Below are 17,465 nucleotides of genomic sequence, written 5' to 3'. Positions count from 1 at the left end.
GCACTCAAATGATTAAAAAGAGAGAGAACATTTTTATGCTCTATTTCATAGTCTTCTGATAATTCCTCACATTATTTTATACTCAAATTGGTAATAAAAATAATGAATGTGAGTAATATTTTGAGCAAAAAAAAAAAAAAAGAGCTTCTTTTGTAGGCTCCAAAGAATAAATTACCGATAATTCACTATTTTCAACTGTTAAATATATCAATTTAAAAAAAATATGTAAAACGAATAACTTTTAATAAAGATCCATCGGCTCAAAACAGAAAACTATCATAATTTCATTTCTTCAGACCTATCAAAAAAGTTCCCAAAAAAAAAAGGAAATAATGGTGAATTTAACGGTGAAAGTGGCTATTCTACTAACACGAATCTTTTTTTTAATAAAAAAAAAAAATACTAACACGAACTTTCCGTACAACAATAACTACTCAGTAATCCCTTCCCTACATTTACCGAGGCGGTCAGCTCATGATTTTGCCCTTCTCGTTCTTCACCGTCACAAAATTAAGTTGTAGGGCTTGATCAAAATTCAGTTGGGTAGGTTGCTCTTTTAGCATTAACAGTCAAAATTTGCCAAACTTTTTTTCAAAATTTTCAATCTCCTTTATGACGTTATTTTGAATAATTCTAAGTTATTAAAGTTGTTCGTTTTGTAATATGCACTAGTGCGATGTGATAGATTAACAATATGGACACCGCATCTCTCCCCAAATACTACCATTGACTTTAAAACAAAACTTGATAAAATCATCCATAATTTTTGGTTAAATGAATTTAGATTATATATATATATATGTATATATGTATGTGTGTGTGTATAAAATTGCCAAAAACATAATGTTTAACAGGGGAAAGAACATAATTACTCAAGAATAAAACCATGATAATTATCTTCCAACACACAATTTCTTGTGCGTAATGCTTTTTAACTTTTCACCAAGTTAAACCAATAGTTAATGCAATATATTGCTTCCTGTGGGCGAAAAATATCTTGATCAATCATTACTTGTCCCACTGGCCATAGAATTCCCATTTACTTTTTACTCTTAAGGCAGCATCTTCAAAAGCATATGCCTAACATTTTGCATTACCGATAGTGCTAATTTCCATTTTTAATTAGTCATGAGTTCAATCAAGTCATTCGTCTAGAGAAATGAGAAATGTCTTTCGAAAAGAAGTTTCAAATAAAAATGGTTGCCACCTTACCAAACATTTGAGGTCTACATCTATCGATCCATTATCTTCGACAAGAGATTTACGATAGGCACTATTCTTTTCTCTTATAAGTAGGAATTTTTTGTTTAGTTGTCAGATTAATTTTTTACAACTTTCTTCGGGGGCCTTAAGATTAATTTTTTATTATTAAATCTGATCAAAATCATATAAAATTAAAAAAGTACGCAAACTGACAATTTTTCTCATACATATCTAATAAGTGAAAGTAAAAAATTACCGATAGTTTAATTTTTTTTGAAAAACTACCCAACTTTTTAATTGTTTGATATATAATTAGAAATATTTTCGTTTTGTTTCAAAGGAGATGATAAGAAATTTAAAATAAAATAAAAAAGAGAGAAAAAGCAGCATTACAACAGTTACAATCATGTAATTATGTTCTTTTGACTAATTAGTATATGTCCGATCTAAACCAATTTGTATATATATATATGGTGGGGCATCAATTTGGTGATATTTAATACAAAGAGACAGCAACAACCCTTGAAAAAAATGAAGTCCGTAACTTGACTTGATTCTACTCGTCATGAATCTATATTAATATATATATATATATATATATATATATAATCATAAGATTGTCTTGTTTCAAATTCCTGCTACGTTGTATGTGCAAATTGAGTCCCTTGTCTCTTACTCAAAAGCCACACATATCTTTAAACCATATGCATATATAGAGTGATAATATTTTCAAAATTAATGTCTACTAATATACATCTAATACATGTGAGTGGGACCAGATATACTAATGTACATCTAATACACCTGTCTAACAAACAAAAGAGTGAGCTATATACGTATTATATTCTTTCTTTTCTGAAAGGACCTATAAATATATTAGGGATATTTACATCTTTATACTTCATTTATTTAAAATCTATATTTTCAGTTTTAATTTAATATACAAATCTACCCCTTATATCGCTTAATAATTGATTTTGACCTCTAAAATGACCAAATTATCTTTAAAAAATGGAGAGAAAATAAAACTTAAACTTTCCAACATTACAAAAAATAAAATTAAAAACACAAAAACTCCTATTTTAATGGTATTTTGGATATTTTTAAGGTTAAAACTATAAGTTAAAAGTTTTCTTTTTAGTTTTCTTTTCTTTTTTCATTTTTATTTAAGGGTACTTTAGGTCTTTTATGCTTAAAATAGATGGTTGATTGTGAATAAAACCAAAACACAGAATATAAAAATGTAAATGTCCCTAAATATTATTTATTTATACCTAAGAAACGTGGCTTTAGTTGACCCATTGCGCTCAATTGGTCTATATATCGCTAAGGATATGCATTTATATGTAATTTTCAGATGACCAATAATAAGAATATCCGTTTGTTACGGGAAGATTTTATACTTCCCTTTCATTTTATAGTCGGTGTCTTCGAAATGGTATTAAAATTTCGGCACAAAAAGTTGAATAATTAAGAAACGACTAATTGCAAATATATATTGCGCATAGTTGACTTGAAACTAATAATTTAACTCTCAAAGGGTAAACAATTATGTCCCTATAGAAGAGCCGTGTGAATTTATCAATCGATCTATATGGTTATTAATTAATAATATTACTAATTCTATATAACTAGTTGTTAACTAATACTATATGTATCCTTTATTTAATTAAGTATGGGCGTTTTTTTAATTGTTATATTTTCATCCGTAGTTACTATTAAATATAAAAATTTGATAATGTGACGTGATAATTAAGAATTTAAGTCTATTAATTGTCATAATTTTTTTAATCAACTATATAATTTATTATAACCGTCAGATTAATATCTTACGACTAAAATACTAATATTTATTAACTTTAAATATTAAAGTAACTATTATATATATATATATATATATATATATATACTTTGGCGTATTGTAATACACATATATAAACACTAAAAAAACACTACACAAATGTCATTTGTCTCGTGCTACAGCCGATAGCTTCTGTGTCACTGGTCTAATATTCCTTTAGCTTTGTTCAATAATGCATCGGCCATTTACTATTTTTAGTCTTTTGGTTTAATTTAAAACAGTAACATGCTATCTCCGATTTCGGACCTCATTAAAAGAACCAAAAAAACTAGTTGTTCGAACTTCAATTGATTGGGTGCCCTACTGACCCAATAGTTCACTTATTAGAAGAATTGGTAAATTTACATTACTTACAATATAGATTTAATTTTAGAGACTCTCTTCCGTAAGCCGTCCTACTGGTAGGACTATTTTTTTGACCGTTAAATCTAATTAAAATTAAATGTGCATGACAAAGATGGTTTCTGATACAGATTTAACGACTGAAAAAAATAAAACTACAAGTAGTTTTAATTTTTTAGTCTTACAAGAAAAACTCCTTTAATTTTATAGGTGGTTCTTAAATTATTATAGAAATATATTTTATTTCTTAATTGTTACATTCGATCAAAAAGTTTTCTTTAAAAAAAAAAAATCAAATGAGAAATATTTAGCAACTTTAGGAACCAAAACTAAATTTTTATGGCCATAATTTAAGAACCATGCAGAAAGATATCACACACACTATAGTAGACCCTTAAACTATAGTAGAATTCATGTTTTAGTTCTTAACTTAATAAAAAAAATTGCATTAATCCTTATATTTGATGAAATAATTCAAAAGAAAGAACTAGTGTGAAATTTACAAATTTAGGGACAAATAGCCGAAGTAACATAAATATTTGGTAAATTAAAGTACTTGTATTGTGTGGTGCCCTCTATGTACGTACTTAAACAATAAATTTTGTCAAAATCGGGGGACACAATTGACCAATTCCTGTCGTGCATATTCGCACTTCATGAAAACAAAATCATATTATATTTTTTCTTTTTTCCTAATTATTGCGTGGCATTGTCTTAGCTCTTAGGTGTCCATCTCTTTCAAGATACTTCTGGATTTAGATTTGTCCAAACTACGAAATTGCACCCCACCAACCCTACCAAATTTTTTATTTTGAAATTTCGTCATATACCTCTTTTGTGCTGTATTCTACATAAATAACTTATCTATTCATTTTTGCAACTAATTATGATGAGAAATTCATTAGCAAAAACAAACTAATAATGATAAATAAAATTTTATCAGAATATATATATATATATATATAAGCCTGATCATATATTGGGACTTTAACAAATTAAGATACCATGGATCAATAGTAAAATCACCAGGGGGGGAAATTCTCAACTATCCTTGAACTTTTTTTTAAGGGAATTATTTGAACTTAAACTTGATCATTACTTTCCCACATTTTGTTTCAAGAATATTCTCTCATACACTTTTACTTCTTTGGAAGCATTAATTAAATTGCCAAAATTTTCCAGTCAATTAAGGACCAAAAGAATAAAAACCAATATAGTTTCGAGGAGTACAGCTATTAAATTTGTCACTATAATGAGCATCTTATTTTCATATTACGTATACGATATATCCATGTGTATTAAATTAAGTTATGATTGTATACCATACCACATATATATTTAATATTGACGCTGTACTTTCTACTGAAAAGATAGCTAGGGAGTTGGTAGTGTATATATTGCGAAAAATTCAGCATAAGCCAAGCAATGATCTGGTGGAGAACTTGACTGAATTGTATAAATAATTAAGTCAAACACAATCCAGCTAGGCACTAAAAATTATTGCCTATCTTTAATTAAGTTTCAGTAATTTTTAATCATTTGGGTTTACAAATGATTCAACATTGAAAAGTAGAGTTTGAGACGTGTTGTTAATTACATTCAGAATGTTATTATTAACTAGCCTCTTTTTTACCAAGCTGTCAAAATCTCAATAATTCATTACTTTGATTTCAACCGGTTTACCTCACTCAGCCAAAAGATATTAAATTCTGTTCGTACATTATGATCCAGTCAAAAGTTATGTTGTAATTTTTTTTTTTTTTTTTTTTTTTGTAAATAGGTAAATGAGAATAACATCATTGCACGTGAGAGACCACATGCAAAGGAGGCCCCACTTATGTATTATTGTGCAAAGACAATAACGACAAGTTACCAGAGAAATAATTTTTAGCAAATGAGAAAAGAAAGGAGAAAAAAAGAAGATAAAGTTCGGTATATGATTGTGCTAAGTGCTTGATTTTTTAAACGTGGAATCATTGTATGGAGACGTGAATTGCGCAACTTGCACTTAATGAGTAATGAATCAAGTCCTCATTTGGCTTTTTTATGAGGTAATGCATTTATTTTTTCGGGTGCTTGCAACAAATTAAATTTAAGAAAAAAACTTAATGAAAGTTTGGTTGATGAGAAGTACTTGTGGGTTTGATTCCGTAGAAGTAGCCAAAAGTTTGCCTAATTAAGGACAATAGTTTAATAAATTTTGTTGCAAGCTTACAAAAAGTTAGGTCGGTGAAGGACGATATAACTAAAATAAATTGTAATGTAATTAAACAATATACTTAGAAAATAAGGGGTAACGTTTTCAAAATGATTTTGTTTTTAATACAAAAGTAAAAATGAAATTGTTTTGAGAATTATTCTGGAACCAATTCTGAAATTGCATTTGATTAGTTTTTTAAGAGATTGTTTGGAGTATAATAAATAAGTGAAATCATGTTTTGTTATAATTATTAATTAATATATTATAACATTGTTGATAAATATTAAAAAATGAAAACAGAAAAAGAAAAATAACTTTCAATTGTTTTTTAATTTTTTTATAAAAATCATTCTTATTGTTTTTATTTTCGTTTTTAAAATATTTACTAAACAAATATGATTTGTAAATTATTTTCATTTTTGTACTTTAAATTATGTGTAAAAACGTTTTTTAAAAACACAAATAAAAATCAATTCTAAACGCACCTAAAATTATCACGTTTCCGATGGTAAAATTGTTATTTGATTACAGAGTGGCGTGCTTAATTGTATTCCTACGTATACATGGCATTAGATTCCTCATGAGTAGTTAAAATTTCCATGTACCCAATACACCACCGCCAATCATGGAGTATACATATGACAAATTAATATAATTATGGACATTCTTTTAAAAATGTTGAATTTTGTATTTTCCTAAGTAACTATATATAGTTCAATGATTGTTGATGAAATTATATATGCCCGCAAATTTTTTGAAAGATATACCCGCAAATTTTTTGGGATTTTGATAACTTCTCTATGTATCACCTCAACTTTTTAATTATACTATTAGCATCGATCTAAGATGTGTTAAAAAATGTTTATTTCTTGTATTTATTTTTTATTTTAAATTATAATTCATAATTTTTTATAATATTTTTTTTATAAAAAATATGTATAAAATAAAAATAATTTTAAATTATGATTTTAAATTTATAAATTAAACGTTTATTTAGTACGAGAACACTAAATTATGACTGTCGAGGAAAAATACAAAAGAGGAAAACTGGCCACCACAATGTACAGCTAAAAGCAGAGCTTACTAGTTCGGCTTTAGGACAGCAGTTGACCCAAAAGATAAAAAAGTATTCTTTATGAACATATTATAATTTATTTTTTGTGAATGAGCAAAAGATGTTTTCCCTTGGTTAAAAACAAATGTTGAAAACTTTATTTAATTCGCAGTAATGATACACGTGTAAACTCATGAATATTTTGAAAAATTGAACCTATGATAGCTTATCTTTGAGCAATAGCATATATTCAATGCATATATTATACAACCTAGTGATTAATACACAACGACTGATTAAATTGTTGATGGTGACCTAGTTAAGACTAGCTAGTTATAGGGGAAGATTCGCATTCATTTTATTTTGGATAATTAAAAAAATAAAATCCATTGTGTTTTATCAAAATATCTCTTTTCATCTAGTGTTTTCCCACGTTTTACAAACCACTTAAAATCCTTCTCTGTCATCAGAAAACAGAGAGAGAGAGCACATTAAAATTATTTTAGAGCATGCGAAGTATGATAATGTCATCGAACTTAAGATTCAATGATTCGAAATTGTTTCATGTTTGCAAAGCTTTTCTATTATTCTTTATTTTTCTGGACACATTCTATTTCTAGACCAAAGGAAAGTCATATTACAGTAAAAAAATTAGATGTGATTATTTATTAGAGTTTTTTACTGTAGCAAAACTCGAATCAGCGAAACGAACGAGGCCTATATATATACATACATATATAATACTAATCTACTGAAACTCAAACCTGAGAGCTCAATGGAAACAACTTATACACACTAACTGAAAATAAAAAAAAAAAATGAACCCCCTCCTTAACTACGTACAGTACTAATTACGAATACTTGGCACCCAGCTTCAATATTTTTCTCTTTCTTTTTGTTAAATGACAAACACAACCAAAATAAAAAGACACTTATGTTATGACAACCATCAATTCCACGAGGTCAAGAAAGAATAAGTTGTGCAGTCCTACATCACCAGGAGATGAAGATGGGTCCTGATTTATAATAAATGACGCCACCTTCTAATAGTATGAGGCCTTTTGAGGTGAAGCCTTAAAGCAAAACCGTGTGAACTCAGGCCCAAAACGGACAATATCATACCAGGTGGGATGCGGGTCGTTACATATAGTATCAGAGCCTCTACCCAGCCAGAGGAGGGGTGATTGTGACAACCATCAATCCCTTGAGGCACAATGCCAAGAAAAGGTAAGTTGTGCAGTCACACATCGTCTGGAGATAAAGATGAGTCCTGATTTATAAGGAATGACACCATTTTCTAATGACATGAGGCCTTTTGAACACAACCAAAATAAAAAGACACTTATGTTATGACAACCATCAATTCCACAAGGTCAAGAAAGAATAAGTTGTGCAGTCCTACATCACCAGGAGATGAAGATGGGTCCTGATTTATAATGAATGACGCCACCTTCTAATAGTATGAGACCTTTTGAGGTGAAGCCTTAAAGCAAAACCGTGTGAACTCAGGCCCAAAACGGACAATATCATACCAGGTGGGATGCGGGTCGTTACATATAGTATCAGAGCCTCTACCCAGCCAGAGGAGGGGTGATTGTGACAACCATCAATCCCTTGAGGCACAAGGCCAAGAAAATGTAAGTTGTGCAGTCACACATCGTCTGGAGATAAAGATGAGTCCTGATTTATAAGGAATGACACCACTTTCTAATGACATGAGGCCTTTTGGGGTGAAACCTTAAAATAAAATCTTGTGGGCTCAGATTTAAAGCGGATAATATTATATGTGCGAGTAGTTACATATGTGTTCGTGAACTATATTATATTACAGATGAGATGATAGAGAGAGCAATTGCAATTTTTCGTGGAGGGGGGGGAAGACATTTATGCATGTGAAAATATGACAAAGTGATAGATCAAATAGAGGGAGAGAGAGAGAGAGATGAATTAAGTCATAGCCGCCCTGGTCCCTGTATCCAGAAAATCAGATGGAAAGTTAGGTGGGCGCCCCACAAATTTTCAAGGCTTTTATCATGGAAATACATAACAAATACGAAGCTTTTGGTTTGAATTACTGAATTATCAGGATAAGTTTCGGTGGAATTTTATGGATACCCTTATGATACCATTAACGAAGTCTGAAAGTAATTGATTAAGTAAATTACAATGTTTATACTATAAAAAAATAAAAAGCGTAAAGTAATTAAGTACATTAGAATGTTAATTTCCACACCATGAAAATAAAAAGCGTAAATAGCATATGAAGTAAATTACAATGGCCGCCCCATGAATAATAAAATGACGTTAAAGGCTTATTGACCATGTGTTTTGCAGCCTGCTAGCCAGCCATATGAATCAAGCAAAAATCCAATAAACAAAACAAAAACCAAGTCAAGATCCTAGAAAAACATTGGTTCGTACTAAATATAAACATTGGAAATATATATTATATACATTATAATTATTGGTCCAAATAATGATGTAACGTATTTACCCATTCAAACAGTTTTAGCCCTCACATGTGCAATATTTATGATTAGTAATGCGAATTATTCTATAACTAAATTATCCCTTATTTGCAAAGATAGGTGATTAAATCAAGTTATTTTACTGTGTTTAGCTATAGTTAAGGGTAAAGACCAAAGCTATTTAAAGCGAGGGAAGGTTGCTCAATAGGAAGTACCAAAAACCCATTCTCTGCTCTAAGATGGGGAAAATGGGGTCACCAGCCCTCGTAATAAGCACCCTCTTAGTCACACTAGTCTCTCTAAGCTTCCCCTCAGAAACCACTGCAAACTACCAATACTCATCTCCTCCACCTCCACTCAAGAAATACCACCCACCGCTTTATCCTCCCTACCACTACAAGTCCCCACCGCCGCCTCCGCCCAAGGAGCACTACCACTACAAGTCCCCACCACCGCCTCCTCCGGTGCACTCACCACCACCACCTAAGGAGCACTACCACTACAAGTCCCCACCACCGCCTCCTCCGGTGCACTCACCACCACCACCTAAGGAGCACTACCACTACAAGTCCCCACCACCGCCTCCTCCGGTGCACTCACCACCACCACCTAAGGAGCACTACCACTACAAGTCCCCACCACCGCCTCCTCCGGTACACTCACCGCCACCACCCAAGGAGCACTACCACTACAAGTCCCCACCACCGCCTCCGCCCAAGGAGCACTACCACTACAAGTCCCCACCACCGCCTCCTCCGGTGCACTCACCACCACCACCCAAGGAGCACTACCACTACAAGTCCCCACCACCGCCTCCTCCCAAGGAGCACTACCACTACAAGTCCCCACCACCGCCTCCTCCGGTGCACTCACCACCACCACCCAAGGAGCACTACCACTACAAGTCCCCACCACCGCCTCCTCCGGTCCACTCACCGCCACCACCCAAGGAGCACTACCACTACAAGTCCCCACCACCGCCTCCTCCGGGGCACTCACCGCCACCACCCAAGGAGTACTACCACTACAAGTCCCCACCCCCGCCTCCGCCCAAGGAGCACTACCACTACAAATCCCCTCCACCGCCTCCTCCGGGGCACTCACCGCCACCACCCAAGGAGTACTACCACTACAAGTCCCCACCCCCGCCTCCGCCCAAGGAGCACTACCACTACAAATCCCCTCCACCGCCTCCTCCGGGGCACTCACCGCCACCACCCAAGGAGTACTACCACTACAAGTCCCCACCACCGCCTCCGCCCAAGGAGCACTACCACTACAAATCACCTCCACCGCCTCCTCCGGTTTACAAGTACAAGTCTCCTCCTCCTCCAGTACACCACTACGCCTATTCATCACCACCTCCTCCCCACCACTACTAGACAATGGATTTGATGTAACGTCCACTAGTTGGGTAAGTGTCTTCTTTGCAACGTGGAATAATATTTCATTTTTCTCTAAAATGCACATTATAAAAACTGTTTACCATTCTCTTTTTAATGCAAGGTTGCTCTTAGCTAATCGCCAACAGTGATACTAAGCAAGACGCTACACATAATTACATTTGCTATTTTTGCCATACAAATTATTCTATTTGACTTTTGACAACAAAAATAATCAGATTTTTTACTTCAGTAAAAATCTTTCAGTCACATCTAACTCTTTTACTACAGTAAAAAGCTCTCACACAACATCATATCTCAACTCGAATTAAAAACTCAAATTAGTAAATCGAACGGGCCCTAAGAGTATTTTAACTCGAGAGCGCAACCTGAAATTTAATATTATGTATGGTAATAAAGACTTGTAATTAATGAGTTAGCAAGGTACTAAATGGCGGTGATCTAGCTAATATTAGTAGCTATTACCTCGTTGGATATGCTCGACATTTTTATCATGTTGCGTCACATGAAGTTATGAATTATGATAGAGAGTTCTTAACTAATTGTTCTTGCAGGGAATTGAAGGAGCAGAATATCCCACAAGAATAAGGAAGAGAATTGAAGATCCTCAATTATATGATACAAAAAAGGAAAGCGAGTCTCCGCGTTTGATATAATGTTTTGTGAAATAGGGCCCATCTTTTTCAATTATATAGTATATTTATAATATGTATTTGACAGTTGTAGTGCACTTTGTTTATGTATTCAATCGTTTATGTATTGTGTAACGCGGACGTTGATCATCATCATATAATAAAATAAACAGACTTTGCAAGCGGTCCAGAACATCAGAGTTTTCCTTTTTTTCTTTTATCAAAATATTTTACTTTTTCACTGGCGCGACATCTAAATAATTGACCACTTTTTTACGCGGAATAAATTTATACTCATGTGTCTGCCATAAGCTGCATGAATATATTCATGCAAATTGAAAATCTGTAGGAATTACGTCGACAAAGGTGATTTTCTTTTTAGATGACCATGATGTCCAATTGATTAGTTTTCAGATGATACATGTGGTGTATTATTTTTGCCACTAGCTCATGTGTTTTAATGATTACTTTAATATTTACTTAGAAGAAGTGTCATTATTTTAATCATACGATATTGTTCTAATGATTGTAATAAAATAAATAACTGACCAAAAAAAATTTATAAAACACAACGAAACTATTATCATTGCTGAAATTCGCATCCCAACTATAGATTGGCTTCCGAACTTATCCATCCCACACTAATTAGCCCATCATTGCTTTTATTAACAAAGAAAAAAGAACAACGTACAAAAAAAAAAAAAAAGTCTAAAATGAAAACAAAAAAATAACAATCCGAAAGACAAAAAAGTTATAAAGTCGGAAATGCTTCCACCAATAGATAGATCTGTAACAAATATATCTCGTTAAAAGCCTTCTGATGAAAACCCATTGGAAAAAATCAAAAGGGAAAAAGACTACATATTTATTTTTAAGAATCCGTTATTTAGAAAAACGATAGTTATGGAGACCAGCCATATCATGACAACCTGCTTGAGCACAGAAAGTAAGCATATTGAACCACTAATCTAAATCGGCCTTACTATGAATTCCGTGGGCAGCATATTGAACACTTGAGATATGGATTCATTTCCCATGAGCAAGGAATTTGTGCACAATCTTATAAAGATTAGATTTTGTTAGAGGCATAATATGAACTTTTGAATTGTTTTGTTTTATTGTTTTTATTTTTGTGCTTTGTAAGTTTTTGGGGTTTTCTTCTTCATCTCGGTACTCCTTGTTTAGAAAGAGAAAGAGAAAGAGGAAATTTTTTTTGTTTCTTTTCAGGGTTGATTTAATAAATTCAATAAATATGTTCTATTTGGTATATTAAAAACAATAGCAATTGAACTAGACTACTTTTGTTTCGTATTCTATAAATTAATTAAGTTCATCTATTCTGAATTTAAGGAATACTATTGACATAAATCACTCTTTTGCTAAAAATATGAGAACTATATGTGAGCACAATGCGCTTATATTATGTGAGTGCAATGCACTTATATTAGATTGACAATTCATTTTTGTGTGTCATGTTCGGACTAATACGATTATATCATGCTAGTCTAAACAAGATACGATTGATAAATATGTCAAGAATCTAAATATGGATACAAAATATTTATAATTATACATGTAGCACGACACGATACGTGAATACGTTTATTAAATAGGCTATGATGGATTGACATGAAAAAGAAATGTGTTATGATCCGTTCATAACTCAACTAACAGAATTGACCGAAAAATATTTTTTTATATTTAGAAATAACATAAATTGTCTACAAGTATTAACTATAGTTAAGTCTTATATATATATATTCTAAATAAAACATGCTAAGTGTGTTAACAGGCCGACAAGAATTCAATCATTTATTTCTCACGTTATTTGTATTAACCCGTTAAGGATATATAAAGCATGCAGTTCAGACCCATTTACTTTTTGCGGTTTTCGTTTGTGTGTCATGTGGGTTAGAAAATTTAAGATGGTTTAAATTAACCTCTGGCCAAAGGGTATATGTAGGTTTAACAATTTTGTGTCTAGTTTAATATTTGTGGGTTTCAATACTTATATTTATTAGATTAGATATAGATCAGAATAATGGACAATAATTTTTTTAATGTGAGATTATTCTACTCGAAATGGTAATAAAGGAAATAATTTTGGCCATTGCTTTCAACTTTCTAGGATGCACTATATCGATATATATATAACAATTAGAAGGATAATAATCGACGAGTGGTATTTGCGATTTCTCTTAATAGAGTCCTCTCATTATAAACACTATCTTCACTAAAATTATTGGAATCGATTAATTTAATATATATATATATATATCCAATTTGTATAAATTTATTTTTCATGGCATTGGATTCGCGTTATTTATTGTCTCATCTATTGTCTTTCTCTTTCGTTAACAGAGTTCAGAAAATGTCTTCTCTTCACCAACTTGGTTTTATAACAAAATGAGAACAAGGAAGCACGTGAAAATTTTCAAGCACTCCAACTTGGATTATTGGACTAAAGTTAATTTTGATGAAAAAAACACCATTATAGTGGAAAATGGGGTCACCAAAAATGGTGGACAAAAATTATACTAATAAAATACTCTTGATAGGTCTATTATCTCTACGCCTAAAAGACAAAAATTCAAATGAAGAACCGGTTGGAATTAAACAGCAAGAAAAAAGAGAACCCCAAAAAAGCTGCATGAGTAGTCACTGATTCTAACTGGCTCCCATTTTCCTTCCAGTGCATGCACACGCATACATAATTGTAAGAGAACAATGGCCATTTTATTATAATTTCTTCTTTTCAGAGGCTCATAATTCATAAAGTTGATGCCTTTTCTCTTTTGGATTCGTTTATTGTTTTATTTCAGATGATACTGCAATTTTAATTAGGTGATAAATTAAATATATAAAGACGATCTCAACTTAATTACTAACTCTTAATCCTACTCTCTCTCTCTCTCTCTCTCTCTCTCTCTCTCTCTCTCTCTCTCTCTCGTGTACTCTCTCTCGACCTTTCTTTTTCACACGAGCACCAATTTTGTTTTTACCTATTTGGCATTTTCTTTTTTTTTGATAATTTGACATTGTTGTTGTTACGTGATTGACTTCCTCACATTATCCAAATGTCTACGGCGGCACACAACCTCCTCTTTTCTTCTTTTCTCACGACGTCCAAAATCATCGCTTCGGAAATATACGCGTTAATTGTTAATACATTGCTGTTATAATTTTCCAAAAATAAAATACATAAAAGGCACATTTTTTTTTTATCTGCTATCTACATCAACTAATCCTGAACTCTTTTAACTAATTAAAAGTGAGCAAATCTTTTAGAGATTTAATTGCCTAATTGCAATATTTGGCATTTATGTACTCACAATTATTTCTCAACTACCATATTCTGCCATGTTCCTTGAAAAAGCCTGCATATAGAGTATTATAAAGGATCAATTACAAAGATATATTCCCTGTTATTTATAATTTCTTTTTACAAGTAACTTTTTGTTTTTGAAGATACAATGTGATACTATCCGTTAAATTATGCAAATAGATATCATGGATTGGAAAATTAACTAAACCTGGAAAACCTTATATGCCAATCTCTTACGGACTTACGCCTATAACGCTTCTTTTAAAAAAAAAATGATATTTAACGCTCCAAGTTTAACCAAAACAATTGATAAAGGGTCGGTTTTGCAACAAAAATAATAATAATGATAAAATAATAATAATAATAATAATAATAATAATAACAACAACAACAACAACATGCACCAAATCGTAATTTTTAAAAATAAAAGGTAAGTTGAGGAAAAAAAATTGAAAAGCAAGGGATATTTTGTAATAAGAAAACGAACATAAACACATGTATTTGTACTGTCAAACAAACGAATGTTAAAACAATCTGGTTATCATCTAATATATCATTCCACTGTTTGTTTATATATAGAGAATCTTTGCAGGAGCAGAATATGCTAGTTTGCTCCACCGGTAGGAACAGTAAGTTTTAATTGTTAGATTAGGTTTTTAACGGTTAAATCTGTACAGATTCATATTTAAAATTTACAGCGTGTCACATAAATTAATTCCAACAATAAATATATAATTTCTGCCGGTAAAATAAATTAGTATGCTCTACTGTAAAAACTTTCTTATATATACTAATTAACTATAGTTTCGAAGGAAAATGTAATTAATATTCAGTCTCGACCTCTTACCGGGTGTACCATAAGAAAAGAAAACAGATACCATAATCAAACAATATCTTCTCCCAATATCACAAGAAACAAATATCTTATCCTGGTTTTTAGTAATATTTCTTCCTATTCAATATTAAAACAGGTATATATTGACATTGTAATGGTCTATTTATTTAGATGCTTAAGTCCTAATGCGCATAGGCAGATTAGGTAGCTGCAAGTATTGATTTTGACCTTCCAAATCAAGGTCAATGCCGGCCATTTTGAAGCTCTATATATACACACACACGTGCACTCACGTGAATCCAGTTGTTAGAGAAAAATATTTTACAGATATATATAATTTAACCGATTCAAATATTTTGAAGGATATAACCTTGTTAGCGCTAAAGGAAATAAAAGCTCAAGGACCAAGAAATTGGTCGTAGAAAAAGTCAAACATTTGATCGCTAAAGCAACAGCGACCAGTTGTTAGGATTACCTAATGCTAGTTACACTTTCTTTAGTCATTAAACAAAAAGAAAAAATATATATATAAATGAACGAATTTTCAATGATCACGTTTCTATTAGTGATAATCTTTAATTTTTTTATTCTCTTCCTCGTCTCTAAGTGCCTATTCTCCGTTTTTTTTTTTCATTTGAATATATCCCTCAATTTACTTTAAGGCCATATCATCCCCTAATTTAGGTGCTGGTAGATGGAAAGATTGTATTGGTGCCAACCTAATTAGAGTGATAAATATGTCAATCTCTATGTCATCTTGCAATGGGAAATTTTTTTAATGACTTTTCTTAGCACTGTCTTTAAAATTCACACAATATATTTATATAGATGAGTTTTTAATGGTTACGTTTATATTGATAAAATGTACGTGAGAAGACCAAATGATTTTAACCATGCATGCTTGATGTAGATTTTTCACCAAACATTTAATGACTAAGTTTGTTTCGATCTAAGATGTGGGGTCTATACGTACAATTATAACATTATGACTTGAAATTAACAATTTTGATACATGTTTCTGCAATGTGGGAAATGTTTCTGTTTACAACTGGAAATGAAATCATGATAAATAATACCTTTACATATCAAGTTATAATCTGTCCCTCCCTTATGAAATGATGATGAAAAATGCCTTTATTCACTAAACCTTTAGTTTATTCCCTTGCATGGGACAAGTTGATCGTAAATATGTTTCTTTTAAAAGTCTAGGAATCCAAGGGGTTTAAATTACCCCTCTTGCAAGTTTACAACTCTTTCCTTTTCTTTTTACGTACTCTTCTACTTTGGAGTTTCTTTGTCCCTTTGTGATTATGCTCGCTTAATTAATGTGTTAGCTATGGATTGTAAAGGAAATTTAGTAAAACTGTCGGCAGGAACTGTTATGTACCTGAGAATATTGGTTTTCCTTACATGGGTAGAATATTATAAGGCTCGAAATCAAAGTTTCTATCCTTTTTTAATCAGGTTTTTATTATTCTTTCTTCTTTCCTGTTAGGGGCCTTAGGACCAAGTCAATTGGGTGAAAATCGAATATCTAATTATATACAGAAAGCTAACAAGATGATAAAAGACATAACTAGCGGATTCTAGACAACAAGAAGCGACAAAAATAGATAAGTTAGGTAAAGGGGTTTCGTTGAAAAATGGGGAAGATAGGCTCCACACACAAGTGTAGTCCATTTTTCTTTTTTTCTTTTTTTGCGCATCCAGGACACATTTGCGAGAATCCGTTAAGACTATTACGTGGTATAGAATTATTCCATTCCATCTTTTAAAAAAAAAAAAAAAGCTCCATATCTTATTGTCGGAGCGATTTTCTGCTTTTAACTCTATTCAACTATTACAGACATTCTCAATTTCAGACAGTCACAAAACTCTAAAATTCTAATCTAAATACAATGGCTTAGTTTGGTAGTGCTGTAAATTTTAAAAAAATTGTTTTTAATTGTACTAAAGGAAGAAGCAGTTGTTATAAAAAACAGCTGAGTGTTTAATAAACTATAATTATAATAGTTGTGTTGGTTCTAAAATCAATGTGATAGTATTTGATAAATTATGAGGTTGAATTACTGTGAATTGTTAAAAATTACGATTATATTATATTATATTATAATATAATATATATAATTACAATATAAAATA

General features: G+C 31.7%; 1 protein-coding gene across 1 annotated transcript; it reads left to right on the top strand.

The window, feature by feature from the left end:
• Positions 1 to 9,325: 9,325 nt before the first annotated feature.
• On the top strand, positions 9,326 to 11,356 carry LOC21412044 (extensin). Its single transcript, XM_024173630.1, has 2 exons — positions 9,326 to 10,542; positions 11,086 to 11,356. The coding sequence occupies exon 1, from the start codon at positions 9,368 to 9,370 to the stop codon at positions 10,508 to 10,510; it is 1,143 nt and encodes a 380-aa protein (XP_024029398.1). The 5' UTR covers positions 9,326 to 9,367; the 3' UTR covers positions 10,511 to 10,542; positions 11,086 to 11,356.
• Positions 11,357 to 17,465: the final 6,109 nt, after the last annotated feature.

This window comes from Morus notabilis, unplaced genomic scaffold (genome assembly GCF_000414095.1).
Source record: "Morus notabilis unplaced genomic scaffold, ASM41409v2 Scaffold511, whole genome shotgun sequence".
Lineage (NCBI taxonomy): Eukaryota > Viridiplantae > Streptophyta > Magnoliopsida > Rosales > Moraceae > Morus > Morus notabilis.
Note: the sequence above shows the minus strand (reverse complement) of the source record. Positions and strands in the feature narration are given on the sequence as shown.

Bases quoted from the DNA above. Each gene is read 5' to 3' on its own strand.
- LOC21412044 (XM_024173630.1), top strand. From the start codon at position 9,368: ATGGGGAAAATGGGGTCACCAGCCCTCGTAATAAGCACCCTCTTAGTC.